Source organism: Panthera onca, chromosome F2 (assembly GCF_046562875.1).
Source record: "Panthera onca isolate mPanOnc1 chromosome F2, mPanOnc1 haplotype 2, whole genome shotgun sequence".
NCBI lineage: Eukaryota > Metazoa > Chordata > Mammalia > Carnivora > Felidae > Panthera > Panthera onca.
The window spans coordinates 57,480,867-57,498,986 of NC_138356.1; the positions used below are offsets into that span (position 1 = coordinate 57,480,867).

The following is an 18,120-nucleotide window of genomic DNA, read 5'->3' on the forward strand; positions in this document are numbered from 1 at the left end:
CTCATTTTAATTCCGCATCGGATTAGTTTTCAAAGAAAAAATATAAGAGCTACCATTCACTGAGGACTAATTGCATGCTAGCTATTATAATCACACTTTGCATGTGTAATTTTATTTAATGTTAAAAATTTTCCTGTATCTGACATGTGATAGAGACCACACACCTGGGTTGCGGTGGGATTGAACGTGATTTGTTAGGTATAGAATATAGCAACAGATCAACAGAAAAGGTGCCTGCCCATTTGTAACATATTGATAAAAATGAATTGCTAGTAAGAATTTTGAAATAGATTGCAAAAAACGACTCCAACTCAATTTTAACACATATATGTTAAACTAAAAATCTCAATTAAGATCCTTCAGTTCATTTTAATTTATAAGTATGTGTTAACCCTCTTATTACACTTTATAACAATATCTAAGAAATATAACTCCATGCCATAAAACTCTAAATAAAGAGAAGTTAATATAATTTAAAAATATTATGGAAAATATAATATTTTAAAAAGCAATGAATATATATTGGTTATGGTTTTAAATGCCCATGAGTCAATTAACCAGGTCTACCAAAAAGACACCCAATATAGAAAATAAAGATATAAATTTCAAATGCAGGCATTTTTCTTGAGAGGGAAGGGGGTATTGGAGACTTGAATATAAAAATAAGTGAAATAATACCTATCTGCACTTGATATAAAGATATCTTGCAATAACCCTTTAAATGTGCTATTAGAACCATTTCACCAAAACTGCTTTTCATATGCAGATACACAGTGATGTACCCTGAGATGAAAATGCACGCATAGATGAGTTTACATGTATACATCATATGCAATACACCCACATATGTATAAATATGCCACATGTTTGTAAATTAAAAAAAGTTTGTTTCTATGTATATACCAGGATCAAATTATTTTTAAATATCAGATGTATTTTAGATGTTTTAAATAAGACTGTACATGGGATTATTACAAGCTTATTTCAACACTGTGACTTACAGCTTGTTTTAATATGCGGTCTTTGAGCGGTTATGTTAGCCATATTTGAATATATGTGTATGTACTAGACTTTCTGATGTTAATATACTTTTCAATATTTTATACAAAATAATAAAGTTGAATATTTTAAATGGAAAATGTGTGCAATTAATGTAGGTAAAATTAAAAGAATGATATGAAGCACATGCTAAAAAATTTGTCAATGTTCATATACATCCTAGATTGACATTTATTACTATTATGCACCACTAAAATTGTGCACAAATTACTAGTACAGAAACTCATTTTTTAAAATTTGTTATTTGATACTTCTGACAATCTGTCAGTATTTCCTTTCATAATAATGTTAGGTAGATATTGTTGAAAAATCTCCTGTAAAATTTACGAAAACACATTATTATCTTGTAAACCATTAGCATTCTCTTCAAAGGAAGCCTTAATTGTATTTCCTTAATAAATCTTGTAGCTCTTTTAGTAATATGATGGTAATACAAACGTAGGGAAAACAAAATAGGGAAATCAAAATATATTTTGGCATTACTTACTTTCATAATGAATCTTGAAACCGTTGTTAGAACGGCTGTTGTCTGTTGTAAATAGAAGGTATATGAAATTACTGCTACTGAATAGAAACTGGGGCACCTGCGTACCATTATAAGATCCAAGTAAGGGTGACAGCAGATTTGGCCCATCATGCACTTCCAGAACATCATAATTCAGTTCAGTCTGAAATCTGAGATTAAGAGACACACGTAGAAATATTTTTACTAGAATACCACTATAAGGAAAACAGTAATTTAGATTGCTATTTAAATGACTATTTAAACGTTTTACCATTTTTGTGTTATACTTTTCTTTAGCTTATCTCATATCATATATCACTTAAGACCTCATCTGAAGCTCTTCATCTTATGGGAAATTATCCTGAAAGAGGTATGTGCATACATCTGTTGTTCATAAGTAAGATTTCTTTCAAATATTGTGGAACATCCTCAGTAAATAAATGACCTTTTCATTGACCACACATATTTCGGGAGTTGCTTTTCTTTTATCTTCCTTATTTCATGGAAAACTATGTGATTTATATTTATCTTCAATCAAATAATCAGATTCTTAGAGCAATTGTATATAGATTTCAAATCCGACTTCTGCTTTATTAGAGTGGTCCTTTTTTTGACAAGTCTATTTGTCCATTAAAAATAGGGTTTTTTTTATTTCAAAATAGTGGTTCTAATTATAAGTAGGTAATGACAATAATGATGATGCAGTTGATGTTCACTAAGTGCTTGAGGCTCTTGCTAAATATTTTATCTACATTCATCTCTCCAAGCCTCAAACTAACCCAGTAAGTGAGCCCTTATTATACTCATTTTGCAGGTAACAAAACTGAGGCCTGCAGAACTTACATGGTTCAAACCCAAGTCTCTCTCTCCCTAATGACTATACTAAGCCATGAAAAGCTGGTCAGTTGTATTTTTAGATTTCTGGTGGTTGTTACTGTTATCATTTTCAATTCTTTTAGAAGACGTAATTTTTATAAATTGCAATCAACACAGATCAACAATATTTTAACATGCATAAATACTATCAACAAAATAACATTTTGTGTTCATTCCCGCACTTCAAGATTGTACAACATTCTGAATTGGAAATCAGAAATCTTAGCCGTGGAAAAACTTTACTTGGAATCATGGAAAATTGAGCAACTTATTGCCTTGTCCCTGATGATCCTGCAGCCCAGGAATTTCTTTTTCTACCAATGTATTCCTACATATCCTCCAGTTTTCAGCTTGAATACGTCCAGAAGCAGCCTTTCCCTGATATCAGTGTAGGTTAGTTTCCCTACTGTATTGCTTCATTTTATTGCACCTTTTGTGATACCAATCATGGTTGTGTTTGCTTGTTTAATAGGTGTCTCCTTTAAGAGTCTATATGTTCCACAAGGTCAAACGGTGTCTGTATTTGCCAATGCTTTGCATATGGCAGGCACTCAAATATTTATTGGATAAATGAAAGAATTAATATATTTGAAAGACAAAAATATCTTTCTTTACTCTATGGTTGTTACCAATTTTATACAAAGCATTCAATACACTTAGATACTTTAGTGTTTACCATGAACCTTGGGTGGCTCAGTGGCACCTGGGTGGCTCTTGGTTTTGGCTCGGGTCATTGCCTCACAGTTCATGAGTTCGAGCCATGCATCTGGCTCTGTGATGTTAGCATGGAGCCTGCTTGGGATTCTCTCTCTCTGCCCCTCCCCTGTTTGAACACTTGCGCGCACTCTCTCTCTCTCTCTCTCTCTCTCTCTCTCAAAAATAAATAAATAAACTTAAAAAATTTAAAATGTATCTTCCAATGCATTTTTGGTAACTAGTTGTCTCCAGTACACTCTTAAAAATAATTTTTAGTTACAATGTCCATCAACTTTCAAAAGATTACTTTACTATACACTTGCCAGCCTTTTCCAGTATTACAAAATTAAACTACATTATTCTTCAAATAACAAAAGAAAACTCAAAACCTGGTCCAAACAACTGAATGGAAAATCTAAAAACCAGAAACTTTATTTCATTATAAAATACAATTACAAATACAGCATATAAGTAGTAAAAATTAAGTGTACAATTCAATACTAGTTAAGAAGTGCAATTGAAATATTTTTCCATCTGTACCACTTTTATATCCTGTTAAGCAATATACTTAGTAAAGTGAATGAATTTCATAAGCTTATCTTAGTCTTTATTTTGCAATATGGAATATATTGCATTGGTCTAAAAATAACTTTTCCAATAATACAATTTAGAATAGGAAATATATAGGAACACACTATGTCCTTTAAGTAAATGATCAGACAATGGTACAATGTGAATTCATTATTTGGTTGTTTTGTAGTCAGTCTATTGCAGTATTAAAACTGGAGTTTCATTTCGATAGCTAGTCAGCTGATGATAACCAAATTAAAATGCACAGAAGAGTCAGAGATTACTCTGAATTGAAACCTAAAGAGACAAGTCTTAATAGAATAGCAGCATTAACTGGTGATATAGAGAACAATGTTCAGTAGGAATGAATCCTTAAAAAGAAAATCGTCACAGATTCGCCTCAAGGAATTATAAAAATACATTACAATAATAAGGGAAATGAATTAGGGTTACACAATAACCTGAATTTTTTTCATTTTGTGTTTCAAGATAGTTGTACACATTGCTCATAAATTGTCTCAATCTAGTGTTCATTTGTTTATGACATTAAAGTTAGTGTTATTCATAAACAAATGTTATGGAACCACTAGATGATATTCAAAATGAAATCAACCTTATCTTACTCAATTTTTGTTGTCTTTTAAAAACATTCTTGATGTAATCCAAACCCATTCTGACCAAATTGAAATAGTCTTCATTAATTTAAAAATAATAATAATAAAAAAAAAAAAAACAGTTGCTGTCTGGAAGACTGATACTGATGGCTGTGGTCTAGAAGTTGAAGACAAGAAAAGGGATAGAAAGACAGACTTAGGATGATTAATAAACAGGAAATGAGTTCATTTAGAAGCTGGCAAATATTGAGAAAATTTACAAACTGTTGGAAGAAACAAAGCAAAAATCCTCTGCAGATCTGAAAATGAGACTTGCAAACTGTTTGGCTATGTTAAGAAGAGATAAACAGTTAGAAAACCACGTATGTTACTTGGCATTACTGTTTTGTTTTGTACTTGATAGACAATTTGATTTCCTAAGATTTCATTGACTTAAGGTACTTGAGATAATTTCAAGAAGCCAACTAACGGCTAATAGATTTATAATATTTTAGTTCTTTCTTTTTTCCTATAAATTAAATCTAAACAATTACTACATTTGAGAATATAGGAAAATAGCCATGCCACCATCTTCATCATAGTATTTGGTTAAATTTTCATTCGAACCAAATTAACTTAAGTTATTCCTAGGTATTAGAAAGCAAATGACATAACTCAGTAATAAATACATTTCATTCTTTGGAACCAAATTCTATGAAAAGTATTCTCAGAATGACAAAAACTATTAAAGAGTTTGCAACCAGTGTTCTCTTTTTTCAAATTTGTTTTTAACATTTTTTTATTATTGAGAGACAGAGAGAGACAGAGCATGAGCATGAGAGGGGCAGAGAAAGGAGGAGAGAAACAGAATCCGAAGCAGGCTCCAGGCTCTGAGCTGTCAGCACAGAGCCTGACGCGGGGCTCGAACCCACAAACTGTGAGATCATGACCTGAGCCGTAGTTGGACGCCCAACTGACTGAGCCACCCATGCACACTGCAACCAATGTTCTTACAATAGCTTGGTTGGAAATCAGAAGGGAATTCGCTTTTTCAAGAATGTAATTCTTGTTTGCTACCTCAGAGATGATATCTTGTTTCTCAAAACAATCTTATGGGGAAAATGAAGCACCAAGATATTCTAGGGTCAGTAAACAAGGAAGGGATAGATGTACATATTTCTGATTTCAAGGTGACTATTTTATGCCTCTCACTTAATGAATAAACTTCTCATTTATTTTTTAACTCGATGAAGTCACTTGCTCACTGCTTCACTACTGACCCACTCCTTACCATCTGACAGCTACTTAAGATGTGGATTTTTTTAGTTTTTTTTTTTTTTTTTTTAATGTTTACTTATTTTTGAAGGAGACAGAGACAGAGCATGAGCAGGGGAGGGGCAGAAGAGAGGGAGACACAGAATCCGAAACAGGCTCCAGGCTCTGAGCTGTCAGCACAGAGCCCCACACAGGGCTCAAACCCATGAGCCGTGAGATCATGACCTGAGTGGAAGTCAGACGCTTAACCGATTGAGCCACCCAGGCACCCCAAGATGTGGATTATTTTAAAGAAACCAGTCTTAGGACCAAGCAGAATGACTACGGATAACCCTAGAGCAAAATCTTATGCCATTAAAGGAGCTTCAGAAAGGAAGAAATGGAGGAAGATATTTAAATAATTTTCCTTTCAAATAGCTCCAACTCAAGAATCTAATGGGCTTGTGTGTGTGTATATGTGTGTGTGCAGGAAGGAAGGGTAGATAGAGGACTCAAGCTGCCAAATGAATATTTCAGTTTTATATAACTTTATATAACTTTACACAACTATAAAGTAAAATTCTTTTAAAAAAGTAAAATTCAAAAGCAATATACTGATACAGCTACACCCTGTCTATTCTAAAATAGTGAAAATAACATCAATAAATTCTTAAAGCATTTCTAACTCTTAATTCATTCAATGTTTGAGCTAATTAACAAGGAATTACATACGTGCATATATATACATATATTTGTATATGTGTGTGTATGTGTATTATATTACACACAGACATTGATATCAAGGAGGTGAAGGAGCTAGGAGGTTTAAAATTTACTTCAAAGTGTGATTTAGGGACCAAGAAAAGAGGCACAGTTGATAAGACTTACTCAGGGGTACTCAAGGGAAGATTTTTGGGCTCTAGGAATCATTTCTCACCAAGGCCTATTCTGTTTCCCCTACAGAATTGTCCATTGTTGCTGTGCACAAATCCCAGCAATGACAATCACTTTTCAGGCTAATGCCTGCTTACAGCCTAACTTAAAGGATTTGTGTCTCAGTAAGCAGATAATTGAATAAGAAAGAGGCAGAGTAAAAAGTGTTAAGTAACTATATTTACCAAAATTAAATTGGGTTTTGTCTATTTAACTGGTATTACAGTTTATAAGCTGAAAAGAGTTTTTTACCAGGAAGTTAAGTCTGGGATAGTCTAATTTAGAATATAGGCTGTGGGTGGCTCAGTCGATTAAGCATCCGACTTTGGCTCAGGTCATGATCTCACAGTCCGTGAGTTCGAGCCCCACTTGAAGCTCCGTGCTGGCAGCTCAGAGCCTGGAGCCTGCTTCAGATTCTGTGTCTCCCTTTCTCTCTGCCTCTGCCCCACTCACACCGTCTCTCTCTCTCAAAAGTAAATAAACATTTAAAGAAATAGAATATAGGCTGTAATATACATGAGTTCACTTTAGAGAATTCTGAAGATATCTACACAAGATAGGCAAGCAGCAAAGAGGCCCATGTAACTGCCTATTGGGAGGGATACAACATACATGTTAAAAACTTTGGACAGAGAAAATGTGTCTTCAAACAAAAGTACAAAATCAAAAGTCACTAGTGTGGTGCTCTGAATTATAAGCATCGCGTTGCAATCTGCTTCTCGAGTTGGCAACTCAGCCTACTTAGGGCTGAAAGATATCAGATGTTATTTATTTATTTAATGATGGTTAATGACTCACACTAGTAAACCAGGGGATGCTTTTCAATGGAATAATGCACTTTGTGTTAATAAAACCTAAACTAATTTTCTAGTGATAGTATTATGCTTATATAGTGTTTAAGACTTGAATATAAAATAATGAATATAAGCTATTTTTAAAGTCATCTATAATTTGAGTCAGCTGGGAGGTAGAGAAAGTGAATTCTTAGGAACAAATCAATATAATTTTTTAAATTATTCAATGATATGATCAATATTATTATGTCATATTGTATATTCCAAACAGAATAAAAATCTGTGTAATAAAGTAAGTTTGGTTAATTTGGGTCCCACATTCATGGAACACTGTTATTTGAGAAAGACTTGATTCTGAATAAATAGTATGATTTTCACTAAAATTGCTATGGCAATGCAAGCTGTATCTCTGAATAAAGGATATGGTTTCAACATCACCACAAAAAGCTCTGCCAAAGTATTCTAAATATAAACTTTTTATTTTGAGAGAGAGAGATAGAGAGAGAGAGAGAGAGAGAGAGAGAGAGCTAGTGAACAGGAGAGGGGCCAAGAAAAGGAGGAGAGAGAATCCCATGCAGGTTCCAGGCCCAGTACAGAGCCTGACTCAGGACTTCATCGCAGGACCGTGAGATCATGACCTGAGCTGAAATCAAGAGTCAGATGCTTAACTGACCAAGCCACCCAGGCGCCCCTCTAAATATAAACTTTTTTTTTAGTGTGTAAGTCATTGTTATGAGCTGATTTGTGTCCCCCTAAAATTCATATGTGAAGTCCTAATCCCTAGTACCTCAGAATGTGCCTATCTTTGGAAAAAGTTCCTCTAAAGAGATAATTAAGGTAAAATGAGATCGTATGGGTGGTCCAATATGAACACTATCGTTGTAAGAAGAGAAAATTAGGAAACAGACATACTGAGGAAAGACCATGTGAAGACACAGGGAGAAGATGGCCATTTACAAACCAAGGACAAAGGTTTCAGAAGAAACAATCCTGCTGACACCTTGATCTCAGACTTCCAGCCTCCACAGCTGTGAGGAGATTCATTTCTGTTGTTTAAACTACTTAGTCTGTGGTATCTTGTTATGACAGCCCTAGCAAATTAATACAGTTGTAAGAAAGTTTGTTGGCTATAGTCAGGTAGGATGGTCTCATGTGAAATATTTAATACTAACATCTGTCAAACAGAATTTGTTTTCTTCTCAACTTTTAACACTAGTGTGGATAGATTAATTCACTGGAGACCCTCTTGAATTAGGGAAGGATCATGTTATGTTTGTAAAATTCAATCATCAGCATAATTCTGCTATACTTATATATTTGTATGATTTCCGTGTGACTACAAAGGTAACTTTTTCAAAATTATTATTATTATTATTATTTTTTATTGAGACAGAGAGAGAGAGAAAGTGTAAGGGCTAGTCAGGGAGGGGCAGAGGGAGAGAGAATCTTAGCAGGGCTCTACCCCAAGACCCTGTGATCATGACCTGAGGCAAAATCAAGAGTCATTTAACCATGTGAGTCACCAAGGTGCCCTGGTCCCTTATTCTGTTAAATAAAGGGGTTGGAAGATGAGGGGAGTCAATAATAAAATTAGGAAATTTTATAAATGCGTCCATTTCCATTTGTGAATACTGATCCAAGCAAAGACCTGAAGTTTCATTCTTTAACTTTGTAATAGTTAATATGACCTTTCATGGTATAGATTATTTGATCAGTAAGATTAGTTTTCTTAGGAAAAAATATCCTCAACTGGCCAACCATTAATACACATGAATTTGATACAGTCATGTTGTTGAAGGAATTGTAGGTGTAGGGATGTGGGTAGTGTGCTTAAGTGCCTGAGGCTGTAATATAGTATAAATTCAAATGTGTTTACAACAATTTTGCCTTTTGAAATACAGCAGAAAACACAGGCCCTTTAAAATACGGGACAAATATGGGGCACCTGGGTGGCTCAGTTGGTTAAGTGTCCAACTTTGACTCAGGTCATGATGTCGTAGTCTGTGGGTTTGAGCCCCATGTCAGGCTCTGTGCTGACAGCTCAGGGCCCAGAGCCTGTTTCAGATTCTGTGTCTCCTTCTCTCTCAGCCCTCCCCTGCTTGCACTCTGTCTCTCTCAGTCTCTCTTTCAAAAGTAAAGATTAAACAATTTTTTTAATTAAAAAAATATATAGGACAGCTAAACACATTAAGTTAAGGGCCCCATGTTCATATTTAGATAGTGTGCCGTATTTGGCCACCTTTCATATCTCAATAGTACTGATAGAACATTGAACAAATAGAAAATCAACTTGACAACAGGCTGAAGGGTTAAAAGGGACAAATATCTGAAGCATTCAAGGCACAGAAACTATTACAATAAAACTATACATTGATTTAGTAAATAAAATGGATAATGCCGACTATTGTTTTAGATAACATGTACTTTTTTAAAGGTAGAAAAATATTGGTAGAGACCTTTCAAATGTAATTTTGATAGAGTGTCCGGGTTCAGCTTCAATCACCCACTCACAGTTCAAAGAGTCTTTATAGTATCCTGGCCATCCTGGTGAGAGAATCAATCCACTGGGTGCAGAAAAATGGCCACCACATGGAGCTGAAAAATGAAATCGGAGAATAAGTAAGAATAGAACTTTTATAACAAGTTGTAGAAAGTATTATTAGTAGCAACTATAATTTTTAAAATAAATTTCTGCATGTACTTTGTAAATGCTATTTAATAACTTTTTGAAGGTAAAACTACATCTGGTCCTTCTATTGCTGAATGATTATTTTTCTTAGAAAAATTAGTTTACTTTTTGAAATATGGCATAGTTATGCACTCAGCATGTCAGATAAACTCAATATCCTCAAGTGTCCTAACAATATCCTTTAAATACATGCTTGTGTCTCCATCATTTTCATGTTCAAAGCTTGAAAACAATGTAAATTGTTAGTTTTAGTTTGTCTCCCTTTCATTTTCTGACTTACATTATCAAATACTGCTAATTCATGCTACACACTGCCTAAAACTCTAATCTTGCTTATTCCAGAGTCCCTACTACAATTTGGGCCTTCATTGATTCTGCCTCTTCCCTGATTTCCCATCCACTGATTTTTCTCTTGCTTCAGTCCAGCTGTCAGAATAATATCCTTCAAATTACAGTTTCATTATACCATCCCCTTCCCTAGACGTCTATTTTCATCCGTTTTCCTTTAACACCAGATTCAAACTCTAAGTTTACAATTTCAAGTATATAATTTTCTGCTTTTCTGTAAATTTATACACAATTGAAATCACAATGATAACATTGTAATTCCAGTAGGTACTGATTGGGTCTTTTGGGGTAAATACCTCATTTTGGAGACGAATAAACCCGGTCCATAGAAAAGCAACTCCTCAAAGTTCACTAGGCTTATTAAATCTTATTAATAAGTACTTATTAAAAGTGCTTTCAAGTTATTTATTTATTTATTTTTTTTTACAAAACAGGACCTCAAAACTGGTCCTCTCCCAATATCTCCCAGTACTGGTAAATGAAATCACCAGCCACAGAGTAGCATAAACCAGGAAGCTAGAAGTAAGCATTTTCAATTTTTCCTTAATCCTTACCATTTATTCTCATATCCAACCTATCCTCAATCTCTTGCTTTTTTCATCTGTATAGCTGCCATTTGAGTGTCAATTATCATAACAGGGTGCCTGGGTGGCTTAGTCGGTTGGGTGACTAACTGTTGATTTCGGCTGAGGTTATGGTCTCAGGGTTTGTGGCTTTGAGCCCCACATTGAACTCTGTGCTGACAACAAGGATTCTCTCTCCCTCTCTCTCTGACCCTCCCCTGCTTGTGGTTTCTCTGTCTCAAAATAAATAAATAAACATTAAAAAAATTATCATATCATAATCTCATCTCTGCAGTACACTCTCATAAATAACCCTTCTAACTGGCCTTTTCATCTACATTAACTATCCTCTATGCTATAATCTCTATGCTATAACCAGAGTGGTGTTTTTAAACCTCAAATCTGACCACACCCTTCAATGGCTTCCATCCCTGTTGACACATAAGGTCCTGCCCATCTAGCTTTTCTTTATGCTCTCTAGCCTACATTCAACTTCTCTACTTTACTTTGCAGCCCAGCTACCTTAACCTACTCCATACCTTCAGGACATACACACAGAAAACAAAAAATGGAGGAAAGAGTATTTGAATTACTAAAAAATATTCAGAAAGAAAACAGATCAAATATATACTATTAGCTTTTCAACATATTATAGAGCATTCCCAAATACTTACTAGGTTATATTTTTATTTTCTCTTAAATAGTTCCATTTAAACTTTATCCCATTTGTTTGTATTTTTGTTGTTTACTTATTTCTTTTTGTTTTACCTTACAAAATTTCTAAAATCTATTGCTCCAGACACTATTTTTACTAGTTTTCATTTTTGAAATAATTTGATACAACCCAAAGAAAATAGGAAATATTTATAAATTGGCCTAGGAATGCAGCATTACTATAAATATCCATTTAAGAAAAGTATTTTTATGTGAAATTGCCAAAATTTGTTATTTGTATGCAAAAGAAAATCTTTCAGATAAAATTAGATTTTCTTCTGGGGTGCCTGGGTGTCTCAGTTGGTTAAGTGTCCAACTTGGCTCAGGTCATGATCTCGTGGTCTGTGGTTCGAGTCCTGCATCGAGCTCTGTGCTGACAGCTCACAGCCTGGAGCCTGCTTCGGTTCTGTGTGTGTGTCTCTCTCTCTCCCTCTCTCTCTCTCTCTCTCTCTCTCTCTCTCTCTCTTTCTCTGCCTTTTTCCCACTTGTGCTCTGTCTCTCTCTCTCAAAAATAAACATTAAAAAAGATAGATTTTCTTCCTTAGTAGAATTTAATTTTGTTTCCTAAAAAGCTTTCAAAGGAGACCATTTCCATGAGGATTATTTACTCCTCTTTGTTACAATGACTCATAATTAGGTTTCCTGTAGGGTTATTATGTATTTCAAAAATAAAATTATGTGCATAATAGCCACTTAAATTACCATATTTTAAAAGATAGAGTAGAGTATCTTAGGGAGAGAAGGTCCTAGAATTATGGAGAATTTCTGACAGAAATCCTAAATATGTCATGGACTCATATTGTTTTAGGCAAGGATTTGTGCACTTCAGTATAATCATCGTTAAAAGAGGCAATCAGTCATAAAATTAACAATTGAGTAATGGGCCATAAAGGATTAAAAAGTAAAATACTCAGAAGCATTTTAGCTGGTCCCTCTCTCCAAAGTATGAGGGAGGCAGTTAGGAGAGGGCTTTAAAGCAAAGGAGTAACATAAAAATGTGGTTACTGTCAGCTCCCTGAAGGGAATTTTCTGAATGATGACCCTGTTAAAAGGTATGTCTTCTAGTTAACTTATGACATGTTCCGAAGCAGCCTGTCTCTCTTACACATAGGGTTGAAACTCCCCAAAATTATTATTCCAAAAGTATGGGAAGAGACTCCCCGAGAAGGCGTGAAACGCGAGAGAGAGACAGGTGCTCAGTGCAGATCAGTCAGGACCAGCCTCATGATCATAGTGACTAGCAGGCAGGTGGCAGGGGGATGTGCACAAGGAGAAGCCACAGTGTAGCCAGAGCAGCAGAGTATGGAGATGACAAAATGCAGGGAAAAATAAGGGAGATCAAGTATAGAGAAAAGAGATGTAGAAATCTACCTGAAAACAGACAGAAGTATAGAATATAGGGAAAAAAGAGAGAGCATATGCATGCATGTGCGGGAGTGGGAGCTTTGGAGCAAAGAGCTACTAATAATATTAGTAACAAAGATTTGAACTTGTAAAGAGAAACTTAACTGTAAAGGGGATAACCATACAGACCCAAAGGTAATAAGACAACGGCCTACACCTCATAATTTTGCAATATCCATGCATAGCTTATATTAAATGAATAACTTTCTTCATGTAGATTCACTTATACTTTAACTTAAATGACATTTTTAGACTTGCCCTGAACAAAAATATCCATGAAATCAGTTTTTAAGTGAAGCTTATAATTTTTCCCCAAATATTTCCCAAAATATTATTCTGAAAATAAATATGTAGCTATTGAGATGTACTAAATGCTTACACATTTAACAACTAAGATCAGATTATGTACCTCTGGGTATAAAGACAACACAATCTGAGACAGATTTCTGTAAAAAACAGTAACTAATCCTTGTCTGAATAAGGGAAACTGGAATATACACAAAGCAGGGAGATCAAGACCACACAAAGTATTTTGAAAGTCCCCTTCATTTATTCACTCATTTGTCATTTATCCATTCATATTTTAATCATGCCAACAATTGTGTGCCAGGTATGTGTTTGTGTGGTATTTGTATTACTTGTACTAATTAAAATTTATTGAATAAACATCTGACTAACATAACATAAACATATCGAATAACATTTATTGGGTGTGCCAGGAACTGCATGAAAAGTTTTTGAATTATTTTATATGAGGCTCAGAAAAATCTAGCCATATGTACTATTATTATAGGGGAAAAAAAGAAAGCTAGATGTGTATTTAAATAATTTGCGTATGTGGGGTAAAGGCAGACCACCCCGAGATGAGCCTCTTTGGCATACTGCTTATTTTGAATAAGTGTTACTTAATAGACTGTCTGTTCAAGGACACTCAGACTCCTCTCTGTCCCCCTGAAAGCAAGAAATAAGTCTCCCAAATGAAGAGTACCTTCCCTGTACCAGGAGGTAGAGAGACATCCTTATCACAGAGATGGTAAATTTACAGCCAAGGAGGCTGTAGAAATAACGCTTGTTAATTTACTACCCCAGTCTAAATTCTGTTTAGAATTTCTTACCAACTGAAGCTCCCAAAGTTTTCTTTGTCCTGCCAAATCCTCAGAGATTCATTGTCTCTTTTTAGAAAAAGTATATAAACTACCTGCCTTGATCATTTCTTTAGGTTTCAATTCCATTACTTGGCCTCCTTGCACATGTAATAAAACTTTTTTTTTCCTCCTGTTAATCTGTCTCATGTAAATGTAATTCTTAGTCCAGTTGGGAAATTAATGGGTAGAGAAGAATTTTCTTTCCCTTTACATCTCAGCCAGCAAGGATTTGAACAGAGGCAATTTGCCTTCCTCACACTTCTCACATGCAAAACACAGAAACATAAAGTAAGCATGTCATAAACTCTATAAAAGAAGATATGTTCATGGGGCAGGGGTCTGGAAAAGGGGATGAATTAAGTCCTCAAAGAAGAGAATCTGCTTAATTTGAGCCTTCAAGGATGAGTCAGGTTCATCAGGAGGAAAGAGAGATATAGGCATAACAATGTTTCCAAAAGAGTAGAAAGTTAGGTTAGCACAATATTTAGCAATGCCAGTATCTTTCTTAGGGAACCAAGAAGTGATGGGACATTAAAGGGAAAAAAAAAAAAAAGGTAGAAAAAGACCTGGGAAGCTATATTATGGAAAGTCAACCACAGGAAATTGAAAAATTATAGACAAAGGATACATACATACAAAGAAAAAGATTTTCATTTAAGTGGCAATTGCATGTAAAGTGGACTAAGGGCAATACATATGGAGTTGATGAGATCGTATACTATTTTGCAGAGAAGGTATCATCAGACGCTGAGATATGATGGTAATAGGAAAGTACTGACTGCAAGAGATATTTAGGAGGTAGACTCAAAAGCATTTATTAATTACATGCAATGAGTGAGCAAGATGAAATCTCAACTGGTCATTGGGCCCCTGGCTTGTAATGGATGGATGGTGATTCCACTCCCATAATGGGGAGCACAAAACAGGATGGAATCTTACATAGAAAGATAATAAGATTTGATGCTGAGGCTAAAAGGTTTGTGAAATATCACAAGAAAAAATAGAAAATAGAATCTGGAGATCTTGTCTATATTGGGCATCATTTTCAACACAGACTAATGCTAAAGCTTTAATGCAGGTAGAAGATAAAGGTGAACAGGTAGAGGGAAAAAAATTAAAAGGCGGTTTAAGATGCAAACCTTTTGAAAAAAATAGTTTAATTTAATCAAATTAAGTAGGTATTGACTGATACTCATTATTATATCACTGCATTTTGGCAAAGGCTGGGATGGACTATTGCTGCTTGGGTCATTCTCTCCTTTAACTGTTTAGATTAAGATATCTGTAGCTGGTAAAATAAATAAACACCTAGATTTTAATACCTTAACAAAATAGTTTATTTCTCACCTGACCAAAATGGCCTTCAAATTCACAAAACTTTAGACAGACTTAAGATTCCAGACGACTCACCTAACTTCCTTCAGTACTTTTCCACTAGCCCACCTCAGCCCTTAAACCATCCCTCAGTGCAACTGAGTTCAATTTCTATTACAATAGTCTTGAATAAAGTCATACATCCTCCTTGCCTCTAACTCTGGTGAAATATTTCTTTGACACAGTCATGTGGCAGTATAATGAGATCACTCTACTAGCAAGATAGCCTTCCCCCGCACCCCCCCCCCCGCCCCGCCCCGCCCAAACTCTCATGACACAGGAGGAGAAAGGGTTGGCCACTTTCAATGTGTGACTTCCTAGACTGCCTTGCAGGTTATTTCCATTTCAGTTGGCCGGAAAGGAAACAGAGTGTGGAAGACCAGTCTGTGTGTGCTTTTTATGAACCATGGCCTACACGTTATTTATATTACCTCTGCTTACTCACACGGTCATATCTAACTGCAAAGGAAGCTGTGAGAAGTCCTTCAGCTGGGTAACTGTTTCCCCATCTACAATTCTATATAACGAACAGGGTAACACAGCTTAAAGATGAACAGCTACATATTTCCGCCATACCAACTAAGAGAGACATGTGTTCCAGTTTGGAGTATGTTTTTATATACGTTACTTAATTTGATTCTTTAATAATCTTGTAGCATAAAAATGCTGGTTTCTTTCCTTTGCCAGTTTTGCAGATGAGGAAAAAACCATGAAACACAACTTCACAAGAAACAAAGACCTGGGTAGTGGCAGAGGTGAGATTCGAATTTGAATCTTAAAATTCCAAATAAGGCACTATTTCCAAGATAGATGTATTGGATTCCTTTTTATAAGAGACATTTAATTAAACATATCTTATTCTCTTTAAGGTAGATTTGATGAAGACAAAGATGGATGGTTAGGGGGAAAGAATATTCAACCCAAAGATTTTTTAATACAAATGTGAAATTCTAGCAACACCATTTAAAAAAAAAAATGTTTATTGGGCGCCTGGGTGGCTCAGTCGGTTGGGCGTCCGACTTCGGCTCAGGTCACGATCTCGCGGTCCGTGAGTTTGAGCCCCGCGTCGGGCTCTGGGCTGATGGCTCAGAGCCTGGAGCCTGCTTCCAATTCTGTGTCTCCCTCTCTCTCTGCCCCTCCCCTGTTCATGCTCTGTCTCTCTCTGTCTCAAAAATAAATAAAAAAACGTTAAAAAAAATTAAAAAAAATGTTTATTTATTTACATTGAGAGAGAGAGAAAGAGGCAGAGAGAGAGGGAGAGAGAGAATCCCAACCAGGCTTTACATTGTCAGCTCAGAGCCTGATTTGTTTAGTTTCTGCTATATATAAGATATTGTGCCAGGTGCTAAAATTAAAAAACATATTCATGTGATATTTCCTCTGCCCTCAAGAGACACACACTCTATAAAGAAGACAGACACAGCTAACATGCAGTACAAGTACATGCTTAAGCTGGGTAGACAGTCTAGCAACACAGGCAGGGTCAGATAACATCCTAAGGACATTAAATGGAAAGAGTTCTTAAAGGCAATTTTGTCAGAAGTGAATTTAGATTGAAGGAGAAGGAGAAGGAGAAGAAGGAGGAAGAGGAGGAGGAGGAAGAGGGGGGGGAGGAGGAGGAGGAGAACAAGAGGAAGAACAAGAATAGAAGATAGGGAGAGTTGGACAGGAAGAGCAGAGTTAGGAAGTGAGAAATACTAATGTGTATGAGGGAGAGTCCAATAGTTCTGTGTGTCTGAAGCTTACACTTTTTGGAGGAAGAAGGAGAAGACGTCATGGTTTTATGCAGTGGTTACTCCTTTTGAAGCCTTTCCAACCTTAGTGGGCACCTCGGGAACTTGTTAAATGCATATTTCCAGAATACACTTCTAGTAATTATAGGGTGGGATCCAGAAAGCTCCATTGTGAACAAGATCCTCCCCCCACCCTGTCTTCACAGGCCATTTTGCTGCTGTTAGCCCATAGACCACAGACCAAATCTAAGATATGACTGGTCTGTAGCATCAAGATTCTCCTGGATAATGTCTCAGGTTCCTGAGATAAAGAGGTGTTTTGCATCTGTTAGTGAAATACAGATTGTTGCCTCTAAGCCCCCTTGTCTTTGGCAATAAAAACAGGGCATGCATGACCAATATAAAGTAGGCATAGTTCATTTATCTACTTTTATTTCTCTAAGGTCTGAAGAAAGTCTGTTATAAATAATTTGCGTTGGAGTGCTGACTCATTTCTGTGTTGCTTTAAGTAGAACGGACAAATTCAAAATAGCCAGTATGTTTTAAGACCTGTATGAAAGAGTCAAAAGTGCCTCAGCCTACATTCAGATAAATTCAGATAATGTTTAGTGTTCCACAGCAGGAGACGCTCTTTCATCTGAGAAGCGGCAGTTAGGTGCTCACAAGGGATTTGTGGATGGGAAGAGATGGCTTTGATCTCAGGGGTTTGGCTATAAGTGAAATTACAAAGTGAGTATTCCAACATTTGGTCTGAGAGATAGCCTTTCTGTGGAGCTGTGCATGATAAAATCTAGATACCACATCCAGGTTATCAAACACTGATGTTTCCATCCTTCTCCCCACCCTACCTGGCTTTAGGGATATAGGTAT

The 18,120-nt window shown here is 35.7% G+C and overlaps 1 protein-coding gene across 2 annotated transcripts in view; it reads right to left on the reverse strand.

Annotated features, from left to right (window-relative positions):
- CSMD3 (CUB and Sushi multiple domains 3) overlaps positions 1-18,120 on the reverse strand; it is a 1,245,616-nt gene that overhangs the window by 406,246 nt on the left and 821,250 nt on the right. For both annotated transcript variants that reach the window (XM_078441978.2, XM_078441977.2), the window contains 2 exons: positions 9,737-9,875; positions 1,547-1,734 (listed from right to left, as the gene is read on the reverse strand). In XM_078441978.2, coding sequence (XP_078298104.1) covers positions 1,547-1,734; positions 9,737-9,875 — 327 coding nt within the window. The remainder of the gene's footprint in view (positions 1-1,546; positions 1,735-9,736; positions 9,876-18,120) is intronic.